The sequence below is a fragment of the Anopheles funestus genome, chromosome 3RL (genome assembly GCF_943734845.2).
Source record: "Anopheles funestus chromosome 3RL, idAnoFuneDA-416_04, whole genome shotgun sequence".
NCBI lineage: Eukaryota > Metazoa > Arthropoda > Insecta > Diptera > Culicidae > Anopheles > Anopheles funestus.
The window spans coordinates 53,788,873-53,816,697 of NC_064599.1; the positions used below are offsets into that span (position 1 = coordinate 53,788,873).

Sequence of the window (27,825 nt, forward strand, 5' to 3'; positions counted from 1 at the left end):
CTCTCTATCCGTGTTTTCCGACTGGGTGGGTACTGCCGCAGTATTTTCTGCTATCATTCCTAGCCGTGGTTGTGTTGGGTGTCGGATCCGTATTAGGTTATGCGTTTCGGGAGCGAATTGCTCTTGGGCTGCAGGACCAGATGTATCAGAGTTTGGATATGTATGGACGCCGCCGGTTGACGACCGTTTCGTGGGACATGACGCAGGAAGACTTGCATTGCTGCGGAGTAGAGGACTATCGTGACTGGAGCGAGCGTATCCCGGACTCGTGCTGTATGGATGATTACGGTGCACGGAAGCGACCTTGTCAGCAGCTGCAAACCTCACTCACGATCTACCGGATGGGTTGTTATGAAGCGATCACGCAAGCATTGGTGCGGAACAGTTTACTGCTCGGTGGAGCATCGATGTTACTGCTTTTGGTAATGGTTCCGGCGACCATTATGGCTTACTACATGTTGACAATCATTTAAAATTAATTGAAAAATTGATTCAAGTGCAATAAAGATGAATTACAAGGCCTGTAAAAAATATATAAATTTGTACCTAATTTGTTGCGTTTATAATCTGGGGAAAATTTAAATATAATAGAAGGGGTTTGACAAAAGCATTTAATATTCATGGAATAGAGAAGGTAAAAGGTTCTTCTTTCCTTTGCATTTTGTTTATGATTACTTTAATGTTTTAAATTTTTACAAAAAATGTAACAAAGAGAATGAGAAGAAATTAAAAAAGTATCGACGAAAGGAACATTAACAAAATTAAGAAATAAAGCGCCGATAAATATGCATGAGACTGATGAAGAATTTTAGACCTAAGTCAAACAAGGAAAAAAGAAGAATAAATGTGATGGATTTATCTGTTTGAGGATTGAGACATGTTGTAGAAGCTTGGCGATATTCCTAAAACTTTGTAACCTTACGATGGATGAAGTTTAGCTATTAAACTAGTAGTACTTTGAGGTATTTGTCATCTTTAGAGAACATTACTTCTCACTATACGCAGCGGGTTCAGGGTTCTCTCCAATATTTGTTTATTGATTCTGATCAGTGAGATGAAATGGAATCGTGTATCATTATAACAACATCGTTTGCCTCAGGATGTTTTTGGCCGATTAAACCAGTAGTACTGAATTGGCGAGAAAGAGAAGCGTTGTACAACAAGCAGTACTGACCGTAGAATGCATTATGCATTTTATATGTAACGCCCGGAAGGTAAACCCTTCATCTCTGCTCGGTAGGTTTAAGTTCCAGTACCAAAAGGAGCTATAAATTTCGTGTGTTCTTTGCGTTTCCTTTACCCATTACTAGGTATCTTGTTAGTGTTTATACTAAATCTTTCTTCATTACACAAGATTTCCAATGGCGTTTAACTATTTAGTGCTTCATAGTTAGTTGTTAGTTCTGCTTTTTATTTTGGTCTGTTTCATGAAGCCGCCCCTATTATCTCTTTTTTTGTATAAATCGATTGCGTATATGTATATATGCATGTATAATCTTCGTGGTTTTACACAGTTCATTAAACGTTAAGAATTTAACACACCATTTATCATTGTGGTGTTGGTATGGATGATTAAAAAAATATAGATATACACACAGTGCTGCCACATACGCCACAGTGATGCGGCTTACGAAGACAGAAAGCTTTCACTGTAACTTTACCGTTGCGTGTATGTGTATTTAACTGGCTTACAGATATAATACATATAATATAGATATCTAAACATTTAAATCATGTGCGACACCGAACGCAGCTTTGTGTGTTTTGTTTCTGTACACTATAGATTTGGCGTTTTGTATGTTTTCACCGCAGAGGAGGTTCGTGCTGCAAAACGGCGTACGGCTCGTTTTAAAAGCATAAGGAAGCATATTCACATTGTACATGCTTAGAAATTCGAGGCTTACAGTTTGGTTGTAAATAGACCAACGAAATGGCGCATTACTTATGCCGCATGACCTTACGGACAAGTGTTCAACTGTCTCTGCTTTGCTTGTGACCAACAAAAGGGAGATAAATTTGTATGCCAACCCGTTACGTGCTTGTGGTGGGCTCAATTAACTTAATTTATTGGAATAGTATGCTTCAAACAGTGGAAAAGAAAGCAACAAATGGAAGAAAAACGATTTAAAGCAAAATCGATAAAGAGGAGCAATTTACTAGATCAGTTCTTCATTATATTCGTTTGTTTAAGCGAAACATATTCCCATCTCATCATTTTCTTTTGGTATCAAGCGTTAAGCTGAACGACAAATTCTCTTTGAACAAAAATTCTCAATGTGGCTAAAGCAATGTGGAAGATCGAAGATACGATCCGTTAAATTCTTAAAAGAGATCACTCTCTTCTCGAAGGAAATTGAATTCCCAGATTCGTGACCGTGCAACACTTATACTTGTCGCAACCAATGCAACTAACCACATCAAGGCTTTATTATAAAAAAAAACAACTTCCCAAGAAGCAAGCAAACACGATCAACGTATTTGTTTGTTTCAACGTTGTGTGCTAAGAGGTGCAGATCACATCGATTGTACGATCGCAAAAAACAGTGAGAGGGAGCAAACGGAAGAAAATGTAATCCTTTTTAAAAGGGTTTCCATCGATTCTTTTCTTCCACAATTCGTCAACATATGATCTCTCAATCGTATTAATGAGAAGAGATGTATAATGAGAAAGGGATGAAAAATTACGACAAAAGCTTCTCCAACAAGTATAATGTGCGCAGGCGGTTTTCCAGCCATGCGAAATGGCTTCTAGTGGTGCGCATTGGTCAGGTGAGGCTGTGCAGGGCCCGTATCCGTCGAAATGTTTGGCAGTACCGGTTAGGTTTGCCGGTGAAAGCATAGGCTAATGATGCTGACACTGCACAGCACGATCGTTACGACAAACAGCATCATGTAGACGGACGTGATGAGCCAGAAGGTGAACAGGTACAGGGATTTGTTGCAATACTTGCCCAAAGCCGGATCGTAGTTCGGTTCGTAAATTTGGTAAATCCAAAACGAACCAATAATGAACCAACCGAGCATGAAGCAGTTGATGAGCGTTTGCGTCGGTGTTTGTCGCAATCGTTCCAGTTCCTGTTCCTCCCGGCTACGGACACGTGTGGAAAGGTGTAGCAGTTGTTTTAGCACACCGAAACCACCACCGACCAGCAGATACACCGGTATGTATTCACCCTGTGGACAATCGTACAGGTAGATGGAACCAAACACGATCATACACACCGGTATGACGATCGTAATGCCCAGGGCGATGGTGCAACCGACTAGAAGTAGAAAAGGCTATATATTTTCCAAACGTGCTACTGACCGACAGTAATGCTATACTTACGCGTGCCAAGCACCAGAATAACAATGTTTACTAAAAAATCCAAAATTCCCCGGGAAGATTTGCGCGCCTCCCGTACCCGTCCGAACAGGGAATCGTAGGACGGTGGTGGCGCTTCCACATCCACCGCTTCATCGTAACTGGGCGGTTCTCCACGGCGTGATGTACTCGGTTCGCCGAGCTCACTGTACGGGACTGGTGGAGCTGTCGGAAAGTAGAGAGAGCTGCTGTCGCTTCTGGTCTGTGTACCCGACTGCGAGGATACTATCACTGTTGGTTGTGGTACCGGTGGTGCCGAGGTGCTAGTGTTTGTGCTATCTAGTTCTTCTTGGCCGGGCTGCTGAAACATATCGGAGTGAAAGAAACGCACCATTTTATCCGGACTGTTCACTTGACTGGTTCGCGTTTTGCATGGATCGATTCGGCAGCGTATCAGAATCGAACCGTCCGAAAGACAATGCGAACCGGAATAAAGAGAAAATGTCGCGTCTTTGTTTGGGTGCCGCGTTCGTCGGTCACTTTCGCAGATGTCGTCACGGGCCGCGAAAGCGTCTCGGGGGTTTCGGACGTCCCATTAGGAAGTGCGAATGCTACATGACATTCGGCTGACTTTGGGACGGCTGTTCACTGTTGGCAGTGAAATATAGGGTAGGGTGAACCGTAACGACGCGGCACCGTGGCACCATAGCACGTCGTCGCCATACCTGTTGAACGTAAATATCGTGGTAGTTGGATACTGCTACATTCGCTGGGTAGTGTCCACTAGCACTGCCACCGCTGTTCGTGGACATTGTTGCTGCTGCCCCTTTTCGGACTCGCGTGCACTTTCGAAGGAGTCGCGCTTGCTTGGCGTACCAGACGGATGCACTTTACGGTGAAACGATAATGTTGTGGGTGCGTTGTACTATATATGGAATGAAAAACACACAGCTCGCTTCGCAATCCGGTTTCTGTTTCGTTTGTTGTTTTCTTTTTTTTCAAACACGAAAATGATGTCACTGTTTGACAGTTGGGCGATAAAGGAAGAACAAAAAAAAAACAACCACCCCAGAACGGAGCTCTAAATAAAGTGTATTATCATTATTAACGAGCTATGGGTTGTGTTAATTCATCAGTTCGATAAAAAATACATTTTCCGTCAAAATGTATTATAAATAAGAATATTTTGTTAAATAAAATGTCACGTGCATGTCCGATGCAGCTGTTAAATTTGACATTTGCATCAAAACATTCACTTACACAACATAATACGAGAAACTGATCGTCGTAGAGAAGATCTAAAGAAATAAAGTTAAGTGATGTTTCCAGTAAATTTGTTTCCACTGCGTACGCTATCGCCTGCGGCCGTTGGACAATATTTCACTTTAGTGCGTTCGTTAACATGCGGAGTCAGTCGATTAGGCAAGAAAGCGGAACAGCTGGAAAACGAGGAGCCTACTGCAGAAGACCTGCCGGTTACCTTCGTAGACGATGATGCAGAATCAGCGGAAGAACGTGAAGCACGGATAGCGAAATTGCAGAACAAATCACGCCTGCTACCACAGCATCGAAACATGTTGCATGGTGTGCTTCCGTATGAACAATCGCAATCTTGGATACACGAAACCGTCAAATACAAACGCATGATGCTCGGTCGGTATGGCATCGATGGAAGCAGGGTGGATCCACGTAAGTTTGTCTGCGGAATCGATAGCAGAGAATCATACTAAGCATCATTTTCATTTCGCCAGGTGTGTGCTTTCCCACTAAAAAAGAAACGTTCGAAAAAGAGGAATACGAGCGTGTTGCATTTCCATTTAGTCTGAAGCAAATGATGGACGCAAATGAAGCCGAGCGCAAGGCACGTAAGGCAGCGACAGAAGCACGTGAAGCGGAAGTTGCACGGAAGCTTGAAAAGCTTGACCAATGGACAACCGATCTGAATGCACGCATTGCGAAAAAGGAAGCAGAAGCACGCGCAGCAAAGGAACGGAAGGATCGTCTAGTCGAGGAAGTTCGAAGACATTTTGGATTCAAGGTTGATCCCCGTGACGAGCGCTTCCAGGAAATGTTGGCGCTGAAGGAACGTGAAGATCGCAAGAAGGTTAAGGAAGCGAAACGGAAGGAAAAGGAGGAAAAAATGATGGAAAAGTTGCAGAAAAAGACTGCCCAGCTGGAGATCGGTGACTCTGATGCATCGAGAGAGCAGACAAAATAAATGGAATTATGCGCATAGATAGTGGGAGCGCATATGAATGCTTGTTTTATATTTGGTTGTGACTGAAATGCAGCATAAATTAAGAAAGAAATTGCTGAATCCCCCCTCCCATGTTAGCGTTGTCCTGCTTCGGGATTGGTAGCGGAGATCAGGAGTAGAATCACAACCGGCACGAGGTACATCCACTAAAAATGAAGAACGAAAATTACAACGAGCAATTAAAATTGATAAGAAATACATTCGAACATGATGTGTTCAGTCTTACATATTTTGCAAAGAAACTACGGTTGTCCTTAGTTTCACCGCGCTCTCGTGCTTCACGTTCTCGTTCCATCTTCTGTATGAAGCTGGCCGTATCAGGAATTGGTGCCGATTCGGTATGCTTCACGTACACATCTGTGTTGAATTCGTCCAGCACGTCAACGTCGGTGTTCGACAGATCACGACATTCATCCATATTGCCATTGTTTACCGATTGCGTGACTGCGGTAACCGTCCCGGAATGATCCAACGAAACCCACAGCACATCGGTGAGCTGTGATTTTGCCAAAGCGCACTGTAAAGGATTGATGATAATTGTTATTAAGCTCTATTGCCTGCCAGGGTTACGAATGACGTTTACCGCTTTGGATGAGGTAAGAAATTTAGTAACACCATCAGAATCGGTAACATGTGCCTCTAGGCGGTAGAGCCGGTTCTCCTGTGCTAATCGTTTCAATTTGTTTCTATCCTGCAGTGAGAGCGGTTCCTGTGTCACTGAGACCAATCCGGTGTTACGGTTAGTGACGGTAACGTTACCCCGTAGGGTAAATTTGCTTGGTTCGTCGATGTCCAGTGCATGGAAAAGAGCTATGTTTAACCAACCATCGTACTCGAGTGAATTCTGCAACACATAAACAAATATAAGTACGATAGTTGCATTAAACTACAATTGAACGATAGAAACTTACCGCCTGTACATAGCTGATGGTGCAGACAAGCCATACAGACGTGAGGAAAGATATTTTCATTAACAAATTCATTGTGTTAAGTAGATTTTTCACCGACTGCAAGTTTGGGTAAAATAAAACTTCCAATGTTTTGCAATGTGACGGCTGAAAATAATTTGACAGTTCATATGAGTTGTCGTCCACGACAGGCGTGTCAAACTCTAGGCAATATCAGCTCGCCTCCACGTGTTCGAAAATTGCGCGCGATCAGAAAATGTTTTTAAAATCATTGATAAACATTGTGAATAAAAACTCAACATTAACATAATGGGTCTTCAAATCGGGTTTTATTTCAAATTTTACAGTAAAATAAGATTTACGAGATACAAGGGATTTAGCTGTTCTTGGGATCACGTGCAAACGCGCTGCCGATCATCGCTGATGAATCATCACGTGCGAAAGATTGATTCAAAGTGCTGTAAAATATGGTAAAATAAATAGATCATCCGTATGTATCTAAATAAAAAAACCTAATCCCATGATGCGTTTGGAAGCACGAACGAAAAACGTAAGAAACTCGAACCGGTTTGTTAATTAGTTTATAGAATTTCTTTGGTAACTTAAAGTTAGATAGTGTGAAGTCCACCCCACGTGTTAGCCGTCCAACAAAAGTGTAACAAAGATAGTGAAAAGAACGGGATGCAAAGTAGAATAAAAATGTAACCTGTTTTAATGTAGCCTGTGCGCGAATTTCAAGAATTTCTTTTAGAGCTAATTTACAAAATAATAAAACAAAAAACAAAAAAATATTACCGAATACCATTTCGTGCCGTTACCTGTCCAGGTCCCTATCGCTAATGACGTAGATTTTTGAGCTAAAGGCAGCATCGGCCGTCGCTTTACCATCCGGGCTCGAAGCATCTGTCGGTATCTCGCTGGGCGTTGTCGAGGAATCTAGCTTTTTCCTACGGCACAGTTTAATGATATTTTTGTTCGAAAGATAGAGTAAGGTGCCAATTACGAAAATAATACCAACTACTACGATCGGAATAATTACAAAGAGTTGTGTGTCCTTCGACAGTGAGTGGGACGGTGGCGGTATTTCGTCGTGCTGTTTGGATGTCTTGGCCGGATCGGTCCGCCACCAGTTCCAAACGCCACCAAATTTGGTCGGATCAGCTGCCGGATCGTGAGGCCGATTACGTGGTGGTGCCGCCCGCAATCGATAGTGCTCCAGATGTTGCCGTATTTCGCGCAGCTTCTTTGGATGCTCGTCCGCGAGATCGTGCATCTCGCACGGATCGTTTATGATGTCGAAAAGGCAAGGTTTTATCAGCGGGTTGCAAGGTTTGTTTGAAATCGCATTGCCACAGTTAACTTTGGCGTGCCGCCGAAGGTACGAGATGAGTTTTTCATCCAGCTTGCCAGCACGGGCAATACCGGTGGACATCACAGCACTAAGATACTGATCATCTCCCGGTAGTTTATCCAACGGATCTGTCTCACCGTACCACTCATCGTTTAAACCGTCCTGGGTGGTTCCATTGATGTACTTGAATCCGTTTTCTACGTAACTTGTGTAGCCAAATATTTCATCCAGATTATTCATCAGCTTTTGCCTTGGGTTACCAGTGCCGTATGCTAGTGCTTCCCACTGATCTATTCCATCGATATCGCTGTAGGAACTGTTGCCCACCGGTATCCCTGCGGCAGATGCCAACGTTGGTAGCCAGTCGGAGATGTGGAACCATTGGTTCGATACACGCTGAGTGTCCTGCAGTAAAGGACTCCAGATGAGAGCCGCAGTACGCACGGCACCTTCCCAAGGAGAGTGTTTTTGCTGCAAGAAGAAACAAATGTCACTAAGCTATATTCCAAAAAAAGCGAAAGTATCTCTCGCCAACTTACACCCCGGAACGGATAATTTGAGCCAGTATTGCTGTGCATCCCCCGTGTAACACCGCCATTATCGCTCATAAATACAATGATCGAGTTGTCGAGCATTCCGTTGGCTTTCAAACTTTCGTACACCGCTCCAACACTGTCGTCCAGCTTCGATATCATGGCTGCGTACGTGCGACGATCGTGGTTTTCAATGTACGCAAAACGATCGATCGTTTCCTGTGGCGCTTGCAGCGGATCGTCATCGTTTCCTGCGTGCGGTGCTAGATGATTTAGTACCAGTAGCATCGGCTGTTCGCTTTTCCCGTGCTCGGCGATAATGTCCTTAGCGGCTGTTGTGAAGTAATCCGTCGCGTACGTACCGTTGGCTGCATAGTTAACGTACCGATTTTGACGCATATCGTACCCTTCGAACGTACCCTGTAGTAGTATAACGAAAGCGGAATAAAATAAGCTTACGTAGCATTACAATTACTTCGGTCGGTTTATGAGGTGCACTGTTTGAGCAATGATAACGGTGGCGTGAGGCGATTCTTAACGTTTAGTGACATTCAAGTAATACATAGCGCTTTATTGTCTCAATCGTTCCAGTTGGTTCTATTTCGCACCAGCAAGTTTTATAGAGTTTCTAAAAAAAACTAAAACATGTTTTTTGGGGGAACAAAAAAACACAAAATCATATGTGTTTGAAAGGTATACACAGATGCAACCGTTTAAACAGAACGCTTTTGGAATCAATTAACCTTGAAACGCATGCAAAACATATGGAAACAACAATTCATTCATCACATGGGAGCAACAAAAAAAAACATGTGGATCAACAGGTTTTTTATGTAAGGAAACAACTGGATTCCAAAAATTGGAAGAGGGAAACCTTGTGGTTTCACAAGAAGAAGAAAAAAGAGATAAAAGAAAAAGATAAAAAGCTCCTCATCGGTAGATATAACCACTAGATTCAAGTTTGGACATTAAACGTTTGATAAAAAATAAGCAAACGTTTCATTCTCAACAGGTTTTGGTTTTAGGATAGTCTGCGTACAGGGGAACAGTCCTGATGGGAATTGAAACTCTGTCCTGCCGTGTAGGGATCGGCACAGCTACCACATACACCGGCCTCATGTTTCATTAGACAAGAACTCCTCAAGGATCTCTTGCTCAAACATCCAAAATACTCACGCTATTCATCTTGGACACGTAGGTCCAATAGTCCACGTATGGTCCCAGGTACCCGATGTGTGTATCGAACCCCCGGCTGGTCGGTGTGTAATGCTCCGTAAAGAATCCAAGGTGCCACTTGCCAATCATGTGCGTTCGGTAGCCAGCCTCACGGAAGTATTCCGGCATAATGCGCTGATCCAACCCGAGACCCCACGGTTCATCGCTGTCGATCACGTAGTGCTGCATGCCAACGTTGATCGGGTGTCTGCCCGTCATCAAGGCCGCCCGGGACGGTGTACACATCGGTGCGGAGTAGTGCCGATTTAGGATGATACCATCGTACGCGAGGGCATCAATGTTCGGTGTCGCTACCTGGTTCGAACCATGGAACCCAACATCATGCCAGCCCATATCGTCCGCCGTGAAAATGACGATGTGTGGCTGTTTTCGGGACTCCTGATCGTACGCTAGTGCGTAGTGACCGATGATGCATACCAGCAGTACGGCACTGAGGTGCGTCATCTTCTTTGTAGGTGTACCGCACCGGTTACTCATTTTTTGGGGTGCGTTATTTAGAAATTGATACGAACGTTCGGCCAACTACAGTGTGGGGCTGCGTTCTTAGTATTCTTTGCAATTACGGCAACGCCATCTGAAACAAACGCGGGAGAAGTGTCGAAAGTTGGTTTGTTAGTTTTTGTTTTTTGGAGCACTATAGCACCGGCTTGTCCCGTGCACTGATTAGATCGTGCAGTGTCCTTCAAACCCTGTAACGAGGGCCTGTTTGGGCGTATCACTAAACGTACAACAAAACAGCTGCTCAAGCTCAAAAGATGCTTTATCGAAACTAAAACAAACGTTCAACGAAACGCTATCATTCGCTCTCTTTTTTTCCGCGGCTCTCTCACACACAACACGCACACTCAACACGGAACAGGGCACCATCCAAAAAAGATCGTTTGCAGATCTCGTGGCGTGATAAACAAACAAAATAAAGCAATTAGATTTTATCAGATCAACGCCTTGTTTTGCTTGTCACCCGTTTGGCTCGGCAAGCGAGCGAGACGTGAAAGCGAAACAAACGGCCTCCAGGATGGGGCGAGCGGGTTCCAATCAGTCGTGGAACCACGACGTTTCAATACCCGGAGGCCCGCGCTAACGTTGGGCGCCAGGCTTTGGTGGAACTGGCTGCGTTTGGTGCGAAGCGGTTTCTATTACTTCCCCCCATCCAAACGTAGCAATGCGGGAAGCCGACTCGGAAGCGGTCAGCACAAATTAAACGGTTTGACAAACGAACGGACGGATGGCTTCTGCATGCTGCATGTGCGGTTAGCAACTGGATATGTCTCGAATGCGTTAGTTTTGCGATAACCGTGTACCGGATTTTGCTTCCATCTTACACTAGGGAAAGTTTCACTTGCACCGGTTTTAATGTTCGTAAGTAATTTGCTAGTAATTGGTAACATTCAGCTCCTTCGTGTACTTAAACTTAAACGCAGGAAAATAACTCTTTTCACTAACCTCGTAGCTAGGCAAAAGGATGTAACACTGGTCGAAGATGGTATAGAAGAAGAGCCCAAATTACAGGACACAACTGTGACAAACACTAGCGTGAAGCCCGATCGCAGACAGCTACGAACCGTTCTCGCGAATGTCTATCGGTGGACTGAACTCGGCTCGTAGTCGACACCGGTTGACGAGATCCCCACCTCGTAGATGGCAAGAGGCAATGTTTTCGCATCATGGTTTGAAACAAATTGAAGACGGCATGCGGCATGGGCGGGGGGGGGGGGGGGGGGGAATAGTTACTGTTATCACAAAATCCCCTGTGGTACGGTTGAACCAGCCTGTCTGGGCCAGGCTGGTCGGAAAATGGGTGTATCGAGTGCTGTGAAGATGGTTAAAAAACGGGTAATAATTATTTTTACACAAAAAACTAAATGTACAAGCGAATCTACTGTTTCATGTGCTTTTTCTACCTCATCTTCGGTAGCGTGTGTTGTAATTGAAAAGATTGTTGCTAATAAATCACAAAATGTACAGCTTTTGTTTTGCTTGCCTTTCCGTTCCAATGTGCATAAAGGAGGATTGTTGTCAACTGTTGGTGGTTTTTTTAAAAGTTTTTTTGTAGCTTTGTGTCATGACTAGTTCAAAAATAACGATGTAATGTTAGTGGTGGGAAGAACGAGTATGGAACAGCAGCATATCATTCTACACGAATTGGTTTTGTCTGATGTCTTATAACGTAGGCAACGCTGAGCAAATTTAGAAGCGAGTTTTGGGGGAGCTGGTTTTGAGGGAACCGGTTGATTGAAAGGGATTTAATCAACGTTGTATTTATAGGCAAACGCTTCCGGTAGTGGATTGATTGAGCCATTGAACGAAAAAGGGCTCCAGGAAACGAATAAATCGGTGTTGGAGTTCCTGCAGGTTTTGGGTCATCTAGCGTCAGGTATTGCTATATCACTAGAAAAAGCAAGCGATTGTTGAGTAATGTAATAGCAAATAAATCCCCAAGCAGTTTAGTAATTTCAAAATATCACACATCAGTTTATCATTTATTGCGTTACTCGGTATGTTTTGTGATAAAATATTTCTCTTTCCAAATGTGTGGATGATGCTGTTGCAATAAGTAACCGCACTGTACACACAATTACAGCTAGTAAATGGAAAATTATTATGGAAAAATGCATTAACGGGCGGAAAGGCTTTGGCGTGGTTTGGGTTTTGTTCGTTTGTCTGTACGCCACTGTTTGATCAGCTGTCTGTGTGTGACGATGTTGTCTGTGGTACCGGTGTTGGTAATTTAAAGCACACCGAATGCAGTATTTCTCATTCTCGGCACGAAACATACAGATAGTACAAAAGCAGAACAATGGCTTACAAGCGCTGTAAGTGGTCAGGCACAATAGTTTAATGCCGGTCGGACAGATCGTTGCAAAACGAATCGTTCTAGTTCTAGTGATAGAGTGCTACGGGTACTGACAGCTGGAATCGGGAACATGATACGGAACTGTGTTGCTGCATTGCTCTATCTGTAGCGTAAAGTAATAATGTGGCGTAAAGAAGCATTATTTTCGTTTCATAAAATGCGTTTTAGTATGTACAACGTACAACGAGATCTTTAATCAGAAGTTCAATAATTTTTTTTTTATTGAAAAAATGTCCTACTTTTTGTCAATATGTTGTATTACTCTCAACATGTGCTTTTTTTCATTTGGAATTTATTTTTCAAAAACCGCTCAAATGGTAGAATTAAATTATGTTCAAACGTGTTTAAGGTTGGCTACGCCTGAACCGATGCAATGGCTTTTGCTTTAGTCCAGTGGCGGATTTACACTTCTTGGGTCCTTAAGCGGGAAAGCAATCGGGTCTCCTGCAAAATGCTTGGATTGAGAAAAAAGTTCTGATTTTATTTTTTTGTTGATCTGAGCACTTGCGAGCACGGGCCTTCACAGCCGCTTAGTCCGCGTATCGTTTAAAAACGCTATTGCTTTAGCAGTTCATCGAAAGCAGTTATTAATTTTTTAATACAAAAAATCAAATCTTTACATCAAATTTCCAGCAAAATGTTGTGTTTCGTAATTAAATTATTGCACTTTCAGCGTACTTTGAGGCCCAAGCACATTGAGACACAGAGAATTATTTTTTAAAATTTCTGTTAGGCAAGTTCTAGTTCTTCTTGTAGTAGTTACAGCGAAAATTCTTAATTCTAACAAAATTCGCAAACTGGAATCCATTTTTTTTGTAAATTTTAATATTCCATTTTTCTTTTTCGGTTTAATTTTTCCATAAAAAAATTACTTGAGAGATACTTAAAAAATGTATAAATGATACTCCAGAATCTTTAACAAATATTTCTTCTTCTTGGCTTAACGACCTTACAGGTCACGCCGGCCATTTCTGGCTTACTAGACTTATTTTACCACGTAGCCGGATAGTCAGTCCTTGCTACGGGGGGACGGTCCGGATGGGATTTGAACCCGGTCCGGCCGTGTGGACTGGCGCCGTTTATCACATGCACCACCGGGCCGCCCCTAATACAAACAAATACATACATACCAATAAATATTAAAGGCCTAAACATGGTTTACAAATGTTTTATTCTACATATACACAAACCATTCGATTTCGAGTAAAATATCAAATTTCTAACTCACCCAGTAGCGGATCAAAAAAAAAAATCAAACGGGGCCCCTTCAAATGCTTGGATTGAGAAAAAGTTCTGATTTTATACACTTGCGAACACGGAGCCGCCCGTCACCGCCACCTTCGCTTACCGTTAAACCCGCCACTGAAATCACCTCACTATTAGCTACTAGGACTATTCACGATCGAGACAATTAATAATTGACGATATGCCAAGATATGATAGCTAATTTCCTGAACTTCCTCAGATAGCACAAAAAAGCTGCCGTATTTAATTAGTGGCGCTTTACAGCCCTTATCATGTTTTGCGATATTAGAATTTATGTGACGTCTGTCTAGCCGTTGACCTTGAGCTTTTATTTTAGTTTCTTGTTTTGCTTTTTTCGTTACGTAAAATATATTTTTCTGTTTTTTATTAACAAAACAGCTTAAATGCTAAGGAAATAATTTTATTTTCGCTCACAACCGTTTGCAAACACTTGTAATTTATTTTTCCTTAATTTAACCCCGATGCATAAAGCATCTACACGATGTCATTCAACTCTCGTTATCACAGTTTGCGGTAATACAGTTGAAAATTGAAGTGACAAATGTAATCATCAAACTACAAATAATTTCTTGACGATGTTATCTAGTGCCGCATTTCACCGGACAAATTTACCTGTTATCTTTAGCTTTATCAATCTTGCATTTTTATCTGCTTGAAATAAAGACTAATGAAATAAGTAGATCAGAATTATCTTCTGTTTTGACCATTTTTTTACCACCTCTGGCATCATTTTTTGCTCGACTTCGTGCAATACTTCTGACCGTACCATATGAGGATGAGAATTACCAGTATCTCAACTGCCGCGGCTACGTAGAGGATGTAGTGATCCGAATGATCCTCGTCCACCGTATCTTGCCACCAAGTCCAGGTGTTATTGTGCAGGGCAGGATCTGCTCTTCTGTCGGCGGGTTTATTTCGCGGTGGCAAAGCATTTCGTTTGTATCGTTCGACATCCAATTGTAGATCGAGTAAGGTATCTGGGTACTGGTCAGCTAGATTTCTTCGCTCGCAAGGATCATCGACGATATTGAACAAGCATGGAATGCTGAGTGGATCGCACAGTACTTCTTCAACATCGGCGGGACAACTAATTGTAGCTGCTTGTCGAATTTCTTGCACCTTATCTTGAGAAAGGTTCATAGAAGATCCGATACTAGCGATATCCATTAGGCGATTGTAATACTCCTCGCCAGTGATATTGCTGTTGTCGATACCCTCGCCTAGCCACGTGTCGTATGCTCCGGCAAAACTTGTCCCATTGATGTACTTCCAACCGAGCTTCATGTAACTACTGTAGCCAAACTTTTGATCGGCATTATGCATCACAACCGAACGCCCGGTGGCATTAGCAGACTGCAACGTGAGCCATTGGTTTTGTCCATCGATTGTGGTGCCTGTGGGAAGGGACTTAATGCCTGCTGCAAAACCAAGTGTTGGCAACCAATCGCTCACGTGTATCCACTGTTCGGAAACGACACCTTTCCTTAGAAGCAAAGGACTCCATATCAGTGCAGCACCACGGACTGCTCCTTCCCAGGGAGAATATTTTTGCTATAAAAATAACAAGAATCAAGTTTGTATTAAATAACTCTAGATACAGTGATAAAATAAAAGCCAGAAATGACAAAATATTTGAATCTATAGTATCAAACTATTACCACGCTTGTTAGTAGATTTTATTAAATAACGGCCAGGCAGTATTAAAAACTTGGTCCGTATAGATTTTTTTTATTGGCCATTTCGTATGTAACCAGCGGATTTAACCAATACCACATACACCAAGGGGTCTAACCACATTCTTAGTACAGTGGAACGCCGATTATCCGTGCTCAGCCCTTGCCGAATAAGCGAATATTACAGATAATAGGCACAACACTTTTTATTGATAAATATTAGATCAATCAGCCAGATGTTATTTTTGTTAGTTGCACTTTGTAAAATAAATTCATTTTGCTTGATCGATCTTGAGCAAATTGTATTATTCCCTATTGAGATTTTCATTTCTTGCCATCATCGGTTTTGTAGTTAATATTTGCATTTGAAACTGTCATTTCCGAGCTGCACGGATAATTGGACAGTCGGATAAGAGGTACCTGGATAATTAGCACTTCACTGTAGTTAGTTGGGTTCAATCTTAAACCTGAGTAGTATTGTTAGAAGTTTGCTAGTTTTTATGTTACAATACCCAATGATATGGTTTAACCTTGTTTAAAAGTACTGAAACATTCAGTAATAAAACACAGAATCTTACATTATGTGTACTTTAAATATTTGTAACAGTTAAGCTAGTAGTAGAATGTTTTTAAATACTTTGTATAAAAAGAATTCATAAAACTATTAATAAAATTCCGTAACGCATGATAAAGATTCTGGTGTTTAGGAAGAGAAGAATGTGGCTTTAATTCGTCTTGCCACCACGTCCAGGTGAAATTATACCGTGCAGGATTAGACCTACTGTCTGATGGTTGCTTACGAGACGCAACACCTTCTTTTCTATAATGATTGACATCTTTTTCAAGCGCTTCCAGAATTTCTGGAAATTGTCCGGCTTGATTATTACGCTCGCAGGGATCGTTAACTAGGTTAAAAAGACAAGGCCGTGTAAGTGGCGCGCAGGGAGTTTTTACTTTGTCCAAACATTGTAAGCTAGCGGAGGTTCGAACACTTTCAACACTGTCCCGGACGAGTTGCATCAATGCTCCAATTGTTCCTGGAGCGATAAGACGATCGTAGTACTCCGTCTGAGACAACTGATCATGTTCGTTTTGTTGTCCCAGCCACCCATCGTAAGCTTCAAACAGTGTCCCGTTGACATACTTCCAGCCGTGCTTAATGTAGCTGCTGTACTCGAACATATCGTGTGCGTTATTCATCACCATGGTACGTCCATAGCCAGTTGAATTGTTTAGCGTTATCCATTGATTTTGACCATCGATTGCACTGGTCGTTGGAGGGATGTCGATACCTGCCACATGGCCGAGTGTTGGCAACCAATCGCTCACATGAAACCATTGGTTGGAAACGACACCTTTTCGAGGTAGTAGAGGGCTCCATAGGAACGCAACACCTCGAACCGCACCTTCCCAGGGTGATTCTTTTTGCTAAGTTAAGGACATATTTAGCGACATAATGATGATGTGTTAATGTTGTTGTTAAGAGGATTAATTTACATTATTTAACGCCGCGCTTAATTTTAATGAGTTTGATTAGATTCCACTACTTACCCCACGCAATGGGTAGTTCGAACCCGAATTGGCATGCATTCCAACCGTCGGTGCACCATTATCAGCATAGAACAGTATGATGGTGTTGGTGAGCATGTTGCGCTCCTGCAGCGTACGATAGATCCGTCCAACCCCCGTATCAATTCGCCCGATCATGGCTGCTTGACGGAAAGCAAAGGTGAAAAGAAACAGACAAGCAAAACGAGTTAAACCAGTCCGCATAATTCAGCTCCCGCACGGTTCTGACCCTGACCGTGACAGCTGTCCGTGAACGGTGCATTACCACACTAACCTGCCAATGTTTGACGCTTCGGATCTTGGATGTAGCTGAATTTAGCGATTTCATCTTCCGGTGCCTGCATCGGATCATCCTCGTTGCCAGTGTGGGGAGCGAGATGGGTTAGCACCAGGAACAGGGGTTGGCTTTGGTCGTGCGAGTGGATAATACGGACCGCTTCGTCGTTGAACAGATCCGTTGCATAAGTCCCGTTTGCACTGTAGTTGATGTCGGTGTTGTGACGCATGTCCAACCCTCGGGCAGATGTCTGGAAAGTGGTAGAAAATGCAAATAGTCAGAAAGCTCCGCATAGGAAAGTGATTAAAGTTGAAATATATCTATCTGACGTGAGGAGGAATTTAAACGGAATTGAGAAATGGTGGTTTAAAATGAAGCTTTTCCTGTGTATTATCCTGTGTATTAAGCATTGCAGATAAAAGGAGTAAAAATAAGAAAGGAAGAGGAGAAATGAAGAAGTTTAATTTTAGTCTGTATCCATACGTGATGTGTGAATACTTTAGGTGCTTTTTTGACAAATATTTTTAATTCTTATTTGTTTACTACTTTATCTAATTATTCATATTGGATTTATATTTTATTATATTTTTATTTTATTATATTTTCTTATTATTTCTATTGTATTTATTTTTTTTTCTATTTATCATTCCATTGCTTAATCACCATGTTCTGTTTTTTTTTCATTTAAAATTCATTTAATATTATATTTTTATGTTCTGTCCGCTTTGTTCAAATTTTTATTTATGTAATAATTTAATAATATTAGAGCTTATTTATTTATTCTGTATAACAGTTAATTAATCTCCTTTTTTGTTTTTATGAAAACCTATAAAATTCAACTTCAAAGCGAAGTCTCATAAATTCATCACTAACGATCAAATAATACAAATACTTATGTCAGTAAGACCAGTAAAAATCTTCATACTAATGTAGATACTAAGAAAAATAATTCGCTCACTTGTCCAAATTAGTATCGTTTCTCCTTTTTTTAACATTAAACTACTACTTAAACATTAAACAATTAACAAATGCATACAAATTATCATTAAAGCAACGAACCGAAAGAAAAACAAACTGAAAAAATAATGCATTAATTATTCAACCCGCCGCTATAAGATAAAAAGTCACTTAAAACAAGTCGACCATGAATCGGTTTGTGCTAAATATAAAGTATAAAGTTGAACATTATGCAGTTGACTATAGTTACATACTTGAGCAAAACCAACAGAGCACAAAATTTGCTTTTTTACATTTTATTTCAGTACTTTATGTGCTTCAAGCTGCCTACAAAATGTGATCGTGTGGTTTGGTTGTGTCTTGTTCGCAATGTATTAAATAGGAAACAAGTTTTGTTGATAATTAAAGGTGGAATGTAACCGTAAAAACATGAATCTTTTTTATCAATGCAGTAGCTATATAGCAGAAGCTTGGTAATGAAAATAATTATCCTGTTTCGATTTACCTCATTCATCTGCAAGCTGTGATCCCAATAGTCGATGTACGGGCCAAGATAGCCAAAGTGGGAATCAAACCCACGGTATGTCGGTGTGTACGCACGTCGGAAAAACCCAAGATGCCACTTGCCAACCAGATGCGTCCGGTAGCCAACGTCGCGGAAATACTCGGGCATTAGCTTCTGATCCAGCCCAAGACCCCACGGTTCGTCCGAGAGGATGACATGGTCCTGCATGCCGATGTTCATCGGATGTTTGCCCGTCATCAGCGAGGCCCGCGAAGGGGTACAGAGCGGTGGAACATAATGACGGTTCAGTATGATACCGTCGTACGCTAACGCGTCTATATTGGGCGTTGGTATCTGATTGGATCCGTGGAAGCTGACATCATTCCATCCCTGACAAGAACGGTGAGAACATTTAAATTGCATCACTCGGAATGTTCCCAAGAGGCGACGTGTTACATAAACTGATCAATCATACGAACGATCACTGTCCCACTGGAGAGGTGGACTTCAGCACTTGACCAAACACCCACTCCACTTGCGGAGACCCAATGTTGTGCAGATCCTTACCAAATCGTCAGCAACAATGATTACAATGTTGGGTCGCTCTAGCTCTAGCTGGGCAGTAGCTGCGTTCACACTTAACCACAACAACCACAGGGTCACTGAGCACGTCACTGAGCGTTTCATCATACGTCGACCGTACACGTCCACGACGAGTGGATCAATCGATTTCATCAATCGAATTGTATAATATCGATAATTGACGTTTGGCGATGGTTCCAGTCTTCGCCAGTCCAATAATGCCCTTCCCAGTCCCTTTTGTTGGGCTGTTTGTTGCTCCCTTGTTCACTGTTCACGTTATGCACAAATAAACACTTCCCGATCGTGAGCACTCGTGTACTAGCACTGCTTTCTATTGTGTTTTTGAGATCGCAACTTGTTTGCTTTTAACACCTTAACCACACCAATAATGACACCCCGTGCCCAGCAGACGAAGTGCCGCTGTGAGCGGTGTAAAGGTTCGCGACAGACTGATAGCTGGTGGGTCGCGTGTAGCAGACTTTTATTAAAGTAAGCCAACACATGCCAGTTTCGTTCACCTGTTCCCGGGTGGAAAGGGTGGATGAAGCGGTTCGCTAACGTGGCGGTGACAGGCGTTGTAACCAGAGTCTCAAGAACACTTGCAAATTGTGACCGGTTTATAAAACTTCTCAAGTTCAACAGATGCAATCGGCATGTACTATATAGTCGGTAGTTCTTAAAAACGGTTTAGGGTTAGACATTCCTACCTCTGATAGTGCATCACACGGCTTATCATTTACGGTCGTATGTGCTTCCTAAGGTCCCCGACTTTTTACGGTATGTTATGTTTTATGGTATTTACTAAATATTATCACACACTCTTGGATGTACAACTAAGGCATTCATTTATGTTCAGTTCTGTGTGCATATATGACTAAATTATGTTTCTCTTCACCTGCTGTTCTACTTCTACATTTTTTATAGGCATTGACCTTCCTTAGTTATATTGTCTCGTTGCTTAATTACTGTATATCTTCTTCTTCTTTTATAGCGTTATTACCTCAAGGTCTTGCTTAACAATTTCTGGCTTTCCTAGACTTTATTTGTCCGTAGCACGATAAGAATTGTTGCTTAATATACCCAGTAAACTTTATTTTACATGTAGTTAAATTTTCAATTAAATGAGATCTACCCTTTTGAGTTTGTTCTTTTTGATACTGACGGATTACTCTGTGTTATTCTTCTGCAATGGCGATCAAATTTTAATTCATTAAATCATTAATTTTACTTTCGGTATCGAGCAACTAACTGTGAATAAAACAAGAATGGAAAATATATTATTATTTTTTGTTGGAATGCCGTAGTCTAACAGACTCATATTTATCCAAAGACTACTTCCTATTTCCTAATAATTATTTAATATCATTTTTCCATGACTTTCTCGTGACATGATCAAGCTGATGATAAATGTCATTGTACATTAAAGACAAATTTTCATAACTACTTCACTGACTGTGGTTTCGTGGTACATTTTTTCTGAGCTTTAACCGCCTGAAAGTATGCAAACATGTTTTCAAAAGATCCCTCAAAAGATCTCGTTTGACGATCACACTCTCCAAGGCTTTTTGGGCGAAACTTAAAGCAATTGACTTGCAATAAATGACGGCGTTTCTATGTTTTCTTGTAGAATTAGGATGTCTCCTATCAGCAATTATAATATGGAAGAAATGGAATATAATCACACACATTAAATCGTAGACAAGCAAAAGCATGGACAAGAAATGACAAGAACTCACAATACATTCGTTTGCTTTGATTCTATCCATCTTTATTTTATCATTTTATTTAATCTTGTCCAATGTATGGTGGTATCCGAAATTTAAAGCACTAAAAAACTTGGAAAAGCCCTCAAAGAATTATTTACATTTAAAAATTAAATTTTCATGAAGGTTCTTAAATCTATGGTTAAAATAAAAATACATTTCCTGAGAACCTAACTGCAATGTGGCCATCACTGCGATTGTCGAAACATTTCCGATGGTTTCATATTTGTTCATCATTAAAATTCCAGTAAGCGAGTGAACTGTTGATTTAATTGATGAGCTCTGCACAAAGAAATCATATCACAGCACGGAACACAATAAAAAAGAATGGGAAAAACCTAGAAAAAAGAACATTCTGTTTGCCGCTTTATTTTCTACCACCGACGTGAAGCCCACCGAAATTGAGAACCTCGAGCTACTTCATTCGCCAGTCAGCGATTCTAATCAATTGCTTTCCCATATGATAATTCTCACATTGCCAGTAAACCTCTCAAATGCCGAACGTGCGTGCGTGCGTGCATGTATGAATTTCTCCTAATGGTAGGACCGATTAAAGGACACGTACGGTGCCGCTAACCATTCCGAAGGTACACCCCAAAAAGGGTGGCGAACGGGACAAATTTTCACTTCGAAACGAAATCCATAAACCGAACGTGCCCAAGTGGTCGGTGGCAAATTATTGTCAGTCTTTAGCCAGTTTGCCCCCGTTCCGATTCCGGGGCCTGTCGGCATCGTGTAAATTTCGCCACCACCTCTAGAATGTGTATGTATGTGTATGTGTGTATGTGTGGTTGAAAATGAGGAACAATGAAAAAATCGTAATCGAAAGCATCAACTCGATTCTCTAGTGCACAGTTGTGCACTGAGTGTGACTGGACAAGGGAGGATGGAAAAAAGCACAATTTAGCATTGCCTTTAGATGTGGCAGGAAGTGGACTGACGTAAGGGGGCACATAGAGCCACATTCATAACCAGTGAGCCTATGGTGTGTGAGAAGACACGCAGGAAGGAAGAAGCCATTCCATTTCGGTTTGAATTTGAATGTAATATTTGCGCCACGAGTGTAGGTCGTGCTTAGTCGTAATCAAACCGTTCGAGCTGAAGCTGTAAGCGGCATATCCGGTTGGGAGATGGTGAGCGCGTGTGGAGGGATGCGCCGTGTGCCGAGTGGCCCCAGTCTCGTTCAAGGCCAGCGATAGCCGAGACGTCGGGACGGTGCTGAAAAAAGGACAACGAAGGTATGCAAATCGGGATGATTTTGGTACGGAACGCACGCCCGGAATAGTAGCCGCGGGTGTGGTCGAACCGGGGACAAAGCAGTAAAAAGCTTCATTATCATACGCGTCACAGATGATTGCACTTTGCCAGGAATCTGGAACTGGATGTCCATTAAAATATCACAATATATAGAATGAACAAAAAAAAAAATACAAAAGAATGTGGACGAGTAACGAGACCGATCTATTTACAGTATTTTCGTCCACAACTAGTTCCGGTTCTAGAACTATCCACGGACGCGTATCACTCTTACCCGGTCGTTGTGGGCGCTAAAAGAGCGAAAGGCGATCCAGTACATGGCCCAGTTTTCTGTAAAATCCCATCTCTTCGGCTTTGGTTAGCCACGGGCTCCTGCCACTGTTGAAACACGGTGGCTCAATGTCGACAAACATCACGAAGTCTGGAGCATAAATCAAAACACATTGGTGGCCACAGGGGAGGTCCTCGGAGTGGTACACTTCACTGGACAGGATACCCCCCGTGGGTACTACCAGGGAGAGAGCGAGAAAGAGAGAAGAATGGCGAATGAGACGAGGACGGGACGCTAAGTTTGCCTACAAATAATCGCACATTACGCTTCGGCGCCTCTATCGACAGGCTTTAATTGAAGGTAGTACGTCGTTGGAGATCTCACTCGATTTAGATCGAGTTGGTGGTGTACAGTGTCGTTTGTAGCAGGTCGGACTGTAACTGACCTTCACTGAATGTGGTGTTGTTTGTTCCATATCACATGTTCGATCGGTGGCGGTCCCGTGGCCCCGTAGTGGCTTTGTTTGAGAAGCTTATTTACAGCGAAGGAATTAGCTCGGGCATTCATGTTTAATGGGTACATTTGCTAAACATACGCTTCGACATAACAATATCAATTTGGATTCAAATAAATGGCTCGGTGTGTTAGAAGAAGTTTCAGTGATTTTGAATTTCGTTTACATTATTGAAGCAAAAGATTCAGGAAGAACATAAGTACTTAATATCCTAGAGTAGCCGTACGTTTTATTGAAATATATTCTTAAAATTATTGATAATTTTAATTCAATAAAAAAATCTTCTGTTAATAGCTTCATTTTCTTCATGTAGCTTTACATCGAAAATTACAATCAGGTTTAAATTGATATTTTCATTAACACGTTAATTGTGTGTTTTGAGTAAGGACTGAAATGGCGTGAATTGGTCATTCTGGACAAGGGACTGACATGCCTGTTAAAGTGATAATTATTATACATATTACTATTTGAATCATAAAGAGAAGGAAATAAATAGAGAGATAGATTCGAAATTTTCACTTTCATTTAAACTTTTTAATTTCGTTAGTTTTTTTATTGATTTGCATATTTTAATTTTTTAATATCACTCCAATTCATGTTAATTTGCTTAACTATTCGTTGTTTATTCAATTGCTGTAATAATCACATTTGATGTTTTGTTTATCTTTTATATTAAATTTGATTATTTTTTTAGCTTTGTTATCATATCTTTATAATTCTATAAATTATAAGTTTCATACATTTGATATGCAGCTTCCAACTTTAAGTTTTGAGGTTTTGTAATTTATTTGTAATTGTATTGTTCATTGTAAATGAAAAACAGATTTTCCCAAGAATATTTAATCCTTAAATCCCTTCGAGGATTCGTTCTATTGTCTGCTGTAGAAATTTTCACCTTGGCATTAGTAGCTCCAAAAAATCTTTTGGCAGTGGATCTTACAGGCCAATGACTTAAACATCGAGCACCATTTCATAGCATTTAAATTTGTTCGCTATGCGAAAAACTCATTAAAACTCATTAAGAGTTGTTATGAGGGGGTTGATGGTACTTTCTTTATCTTCCTGATGTGATTATCAAATTAATCGTTATTTTTCCTTCTTTTTAAATATTTCTTTTATCTCATCAATATTGTGATGTTTTTGTAGAAGAGATATTTTATTTATGTTCAATTTGTATTTAATTAGTGTTAGAGAAGTAATGCCAAAAGCATTTGATAACTCAAATATATTTTATTTCTAAAGGTGCTTACTTATTTGATTATTATTATGATCGATTGTTGAATTGTCATCAACTGTAATTCGTCTTTAAATCACTATCCTTTATTACTATCAGTAAATTTATCCATTACTTTAGAATCAGTCCTCCATATTGTGTGTACAATCCAGCCAAGAATTTTATTCGATCCCTTTTTGTTGTAAAAATCATTACATCTCTGTTTTTCATGAAGCAAACCAGTTGGACAGCTTGTTACATTTAAACCCTGTTAGCTAGTTGGGCTTCCCCAAACCATGACCTAAATCTAGGCGATGCTGGTGATGGTCTTTATCGGTCATCTTCCAGTCGGATGATTGCTAAATATACCTCAGGCTTCCTGGTACGTCTGTGGATAAGTTCGCTCGAAATAATAACTGTTTGCTACAGAAATCCCATACAGGGCATTAACATGGGTTAGCTCGCCATAGCAATTCCAGTTTGAGGTTGGGGAATTTCAGCTTGTGTCAATCATATAGTCATATGTTTTCATATGAGCCACAATTATGCTCGTTTAAATTGTAACACATTGTTTGCGTGTGTTTTGATAGCTTTGTTTATTTATCAGAAAACAGCTGTTGGCTTCCGAAATAATTATGTCATATTTAACAAAAAGTGGATTTTTGGAGGTTTTTCATAAAAGTTATACTTTTAATTTGTTTAGAACAAGCAGAGAAATTTAGAATTTATTGATACACTTACCATGGGTAACTTACTCACAGCGATGCCTTACTGTACACAGAGTTGGCGTTATTGGCAAAAAGATCAGTCTCTCTTCTTTCTGCAATGAACCTGTTGAGTTGGATAATAGTAGCGTACAGGAGATATCTTATTATCACCCGTGACACGTGAAATGCCACCATTAACACGTGCTGGGATGATTCCTGCACAATCATCTCGGTTTTCGCTGGGAATGATTGGACAGGACGCTGTAAATGTAATGCTCACGTCGATGTTCGTTCGCTTTAAACTATGGTTCGTTTTTCTTTCCCATTTTCACCGGAACGGATACAGTGAACATGAGAATGTCGCCTACTGCAAACATCCGACCAGATGGAGAGGAATTGAAAAGTTAGCAAGCTTTACGGTACGCCAAGACTATATCATATTTAGTTTGTGACAAGGACAAGGAAGAAACTACCGACGGTGGTGGAGCAGTGCTGACAGATTAATTAAATAGCACTCATTCCTAAGCGGAGTTGATGACAGAAATAATAAAACACAATCTCACCAAGAGCAAGGCTTGCGACGCGGTTTTTGCAGCTTCAAGTTGTTAATTTGCTTTTCGATTCGAGAGCAAGTGGGATTTAATGCAATTTACAATCAAGTACAAATGAGTTTAATTATTTTCTTTTCTGCTTTAAGGGAATGATGGTTGGTGTCTGGGTTGGTTGGTGAAGATATCTCTGGCCACGATTGGGGTACAAAGGTGTAATTATTGCATGGCAAAGGAATCCACTAACGTTCCGCATTCGTTTGGTTGTTTAGATTCAATGAGAAGCCTATTCTTTTGTATATTCAAGAAAGCGAGATAGCTTTAAGGGAAGATATTCATGGAGAATCTCAACACAGGACAAATTTGGTTTATTTGTTTGGTTTAATTTGGTTTAATTTTTAAACCATATTCCTTCCATAATTATCGATTTGGTAGTATTTTTACTTGAATGTGTTTACAGGAAAGGGAAGTTAAAAAATTAAATACAAAAAAACACAAACATTTAAAAATATTGTAAAAAAAAATACTGAAAGCTTATACTTAACGAGATGATTTTTTATATTTACAAATTTTGACCGAAACGACGACAAAAGTTTAAAGAGAAAAAAATAGAATTTTGAATACGCTGTTTTTATTACTTTATCAAAAGGACATCTAATCGATTCGAAGATTTACGATACATGTTGGGATGCTAAATGTTTGTTGCAGAAAAACTCGTTGAACCTTTGAGCTTTCAAATGGCAATGCATTAACTCTTTGAATTGTCTCTTCCTTGTATGCCAGTATATTCATAGCTTCCTTGAGCTTCCAGAAAATACAATAGCGTTTTTTTGTTAATATTTTTGAACAAGCTAATTCCTAATCTCATAAAATGCGAAACTCCTTAATTTGGTTTCCCGCCATTATTTAGTACAAACTTAGTACAACAAATCGTCATTTAGTACTCGAATATTTTGGAAAAGAATTGTGTTTGTATTGTAGCTTAGATGTACAAATTTAAGAGAAAAATAAATAAAATAGTTTAATCAAATATTTTGTTTCCTCTTTAGCACTTAAAAACTGAATTGAAGAAAAAGCAATAAAACTCGTATATTTCATTAATCCAAACAAACCGATTGGTTGTGCGGCACTAATCAACATAGTACATGGCAGCATTATTTTTATTTCATATTTTGAAGCTTTCATTCAAATCAAAGCTGCATGGTTTATATTCCACCCCAGTAATGCATCCCAGCTTATGTGGCGGGTGCGGTTTGCAACAACGTTTGGCTCTCGAGTGTGAATGACATCATCATCATCATCATCGGTTGTTCTCGGTTGCAATAATCATAACAGCAGCCACGCACACAGAGTTGCCCGGTAGTTTGCTACCCGATGTGGTTAACCAACAAAACCAGTGCCAAACAATAGGTTCCAGCGTGACGATTTCACTCAACGGCGTTAGCAATACGTTGTCCACCTGTCCGTCGGTCTAACGTTTCTGGTTGTGACGTTATGCGAGCGTTAGTGGAACACACTTATCAAGTTTTATTGAGGCACCAAAACACACCATCCCTTGCCACCGTTAATCTGTCGTGGTTTTACGAGGAAGCGAAAAATTTATACCGAGCATGTACGTAGCTGGTGCTAGTGCTGGCGCTTTCACGTGCTTTTCGTACCATCGTAAAATAGCGCTATCGCTTCGGCTGATGTTCGGCGAAAAGCACGTGTTGAGCTTCGGTACGCTTGACACGAAAGTGTGAACGAGTAAACTATCGGTTTGCATACGGTTTTGTGTTCCGTTTCTTTCGCCGCTTCGGCTTTCGCCTTGATGCAATAGCAGCTTTCCCTGAGAAGATCGCTTGTTTACACCCGAACTAAATGCCACTTTCCCTTTTCGATGCTCTTTTTTCGCACGGCACGGTTTATGCTCTCTCTTTCTTATGACGATCAGTTCTTTTGCCGTTCCGTTTCCCCTAGCAACCGCGCACATGGTACCGCGTGTTGCTGGTAAAGGAGACGCCCGGTAGCTTGTACGCTTGAACAAACGGACGCGTGCCATCGATGAAAGCGAAGCGATTCCTTCTGTCAGTAGTTGCGTTGACTTGTTCGGGTTCGAACGCATTCGCTTCGGGGTGTCTTCGAGCGATGCTGAAAAAATTAGAACCGTTCAAAAATCGTTTAATCGGTATGGAAAGATTGGATTGACTAAGGTGTTTATGCAGTTTAGTGAGTGTTTGTGTTCATGGTGTATAGTTAAGAATGTGATTTAAAAAGAATAAATACAATATACAAAGGAAT

At 40.9% G+C, this 27,825-nt stretch overlaps 7 protein-coding genes across 11 annotated transcripts in view; 3 read left to right on the forward strand and 4 right to left on the reverse strand.

Annotated features, from left to right (window-relative positions):
* Positions 1-5: 5 nt before the first annotated feature.
* LOC125769502 (tetraspanin-9-like) lies at positions 6-774 on the forward strand (the record flags this gene model as incomplete). Its single annotated transcript, XM_049438235.1, has 1 exon — positions 6-774. A coding segment is annotated over one exon (468 nt), but the record flags the coding sequence as incomplete, so codon positions are not given.
* A 235-nt stretch (positions 775-1,009) lies between these two features.
* Positions 1,010-4,353, reverse strand: LOC125768782 (uncharacterized). 2 transcript variants are annotated; one of them, XM_049436882.1, is made up of 3 exons: positions 4,030-4,353; positions 3,329-3,665; positions 1,010-3,263 (listed from the first exon to the last, which is right to left on the reverse strand). In XM_049436882.1, exons 1-3 carry the CDS (start codon positions 4,114-4,116, stop codon positions 2,818-2,820), a joined length of 870 nt encoding a protein of 289 aa, XP_049292839.1. In that variant the 5' UTR covers positions 4,117-4,353; the 3' UTR covers positions 1,010-2,817. The 2 variants fall into 2 exon arrangements, with proteins under 2 accessions (XP_049292839.1, XP_049292840.1); XM_049436883.1 differs by having other exon boundaries at positions 3,329-3,662; positions 4,030-4,352.
* Positions 4,354-4,534: 181 nt separating this feature from the next.
* Positions 4,535-5,571, forward strand: LOC125768783 (growth arrest and DNA damage-inducible proteins-interacting protein 1). Its single transcript, XM_049436884.1, has 2 exons — positions 4,535-4,993; positions 5,056-5,571. The coding sequence occupies exons 1-2, from the start codon at positions 4,624-4,626 to the stop codon at positions 5,520-5,522; spliced, it is 837 nt and encodes a 278-aa protein (XP_049292841.1). The 5' UTR covers positions 4,535-4,623; the 3' UTR covers positions 5,523-5,571.
* Positions 5,535-6,622, reverse strand: LOC125768787 (ER membrane protein complex subunit 10). Its single transcript, XM_049436891.1, has 4 exons — positions 6,473-6,622; positions 6,145-6,405; positions 5,788-6,078; positions 5,535-5,707 (listed from the first exon to the last, which is right to left on the reverse strand). Exons 1-4 carry the CDS (start codon positions 6,542-6,544, stop codon positions 5,636-5,638), a joined length of 696 nt encoding a protein of 231 aa, XP_049292848.1. The 5' UTR covers positions 6,545-6,622; the 3' UTR covers positions 5,535-5,635.
* A 148-nt stretch (positions 6,623-6,770) lies between these two features.
* LOC125768764 (arylsulfatase B-like) lies at positions 6,771-11,198 on the reverse strand. 4 transcript variants are annotated; one of them, XR_007418962.1, is made up of 6 exons: positions 11,033-11,198; positions 9,530-10,163; positions 8,360-8,773; positions 7,509-8,291; positions 7,288-7,416; positions 6,771-6,927 (listed from the first exon to the last, which is right to left on the reverse strand). XR_007418962.1 is itself a non-coding variant. In XM_049436846.1 (5 exons), exons 2-5 carry the CDS (start codon positions 10,064-10,066, stop codon positions 6,846-6,848), a joined length of 2,037 nt encoding a protein of 678 aa, XP_049292803.1. In that variant the 5' UTR covers positions 10,067-10,163; positions 11,033-11,198; the 3' UTR covers positions 6,771-6,845. The 4 variants fall into 4 exon arrangements, 2 of the variants coding, with proteins under 2 accessions (XP_049292803.1, XP_049292804.1); XR_007418961.1 differs by having other exon boundaries at positions 7,265-7,416; XM_049436846.1 differs by having other exon boundaries at positions 7,288-8,291.
* A 2,890-nt stretch (positions 11,199-14,088) lies between these two features.
* LOC125768768 (arylsulfatase B-like) lies at positions 14,089-19,959 on the reverse strand. The gene is made up of 5 exons (XM_049436852.1): positions 19,258-19,959; positions 18,691-19,080; positions 17,226-17,478; positions 16,934-17,091; positions 14,089-15,260 (listed from the first exon to the last, which is right to left on the reverse strand). Exons 1-5 carry the CDS (start codon positions 19,423-19,425, stop codon positions 14,436-14,438), a joined length of 1,794 nt encoding a protein of 597 aa, XP_049292809.1. The 5' UTR covers positions 19,426-19,959; the 3' UTR covers positions 14,089-14,435.
* A 7,005-nt stretch (positions 19,960-26,964) lies between these two features.
* LOC125768766 (gamma-aminobutyric acid receptor alpha-like) overlaps positions 26,965-27,825 on the forward strand; it is a 61,693-nt gene continuing 60,832 nt past the window's right edge. Inside the window, exon 1 of the mRNA XM_049436849.1 lies at positions 26,965-27,712. The gene's annotated coding sequence lies outside the window, so the exon portion shown is untranslated. The remainder of the gene's footprint in view (positions 27,713-27,825) is intronic.

Bases quoted from the DNA above. Each gene is read 5' to 3' on its own strand.
- LOC125768782 (XM_049436882.1), bottom strand. From the start codon at position 4,116: ATGTCCACGAACAGCGGTGGCAGTGCTAGTGGACACTACCCAGCGAAT. The intron at 3,666-4,029 runs GTATGGCGACGA...GATATGTTTCAG, and splicing joins ACGATATTTACGTTCAACAG to CAGCCCGGCCAAGAAGAACT. The intron at 3,264-3,328 runs GTAAGTATAGCA...TTCTACTTCTAG, and splicing joins TATTCTGGTGCTTGGCACGC to TCGGTTGCACCATCGCCCTG.
- LOC125768783 (XM_049436884.1), top strand. From the start codon at position 4,624: ATGTTTCCAGTAAATTTGTTTCCACTGCGTACGCTATCGCCTGCGGCC. The intron at 4,994-5,055 runs GTAAGTTTGTCT...TCATTTCGCCAG, and splicing joins TGGAAGCAGGGTGGATCCAC to GTGTGTGCTTTCCCACTAAA.
- LOC125768787 (XM_049436891.1), bottom strand. From the start codon at position 6,544: ATGAATTTGTTAATGAAAATATCTTTCCTCACGTCTGTATGGCTTGTC. The intron at 6,406-6,472 runs GTAAGTTTCTAT...TATGTGTTGCAG, and splicing joins CCATCAGCTATGTACAGGCG to AATTCACTCGAGTACGATGG. The intron at 6,079-6,144 runs GTAAACGTCATT...AATCCTTTACAG, and splicing joins TTCTTACCTCATCCAAAGCG to TGCGCTTTGGCAAAATCACA.
- LOC125768764 (XM_049436846.1), bottom strand. From the start codon at position 10,066: ATGAGTAACCGGTGCGGTACACCTACAAAGAAGATGACGCACCTCAGT. The intron at 8,774-9,529 runs GTGAGTATTTTG...ATACTACTACAG, and splicing joins ACGTGTCCAAGATGAATAGC to GGTACGTTCGAAGGGTACGA. The intron at 6,928-7,287 runs GTAACGGCACGA...CATATTTTACAG, and splicing joins AGCGATAGGGACCTGGACAG to CACTTTGAATCAATCTTTCG.
- LOC125768768 (XM_049436852.1), bottom strand. From the start codon at position 19,425: ATGAAATCGATTGATCCACTCGTCGTGGACGTGTACGGTCGACGTATG. The intron at 17,092-17,225 runs GTTAGTGTGGTA...TCCGTCAAGCAG, and splicing joins GAAGCGTCAAACATTGGCAG to CCATGATCGGGCGAATTGAT. The intron at 15,261-16,933 runs GTAAGTAGTGGA...TTATTTTTATAG, and splicing joins CGAACTACCCATTGCGTGGG to CAAAAATATTCTCCCTGGGA.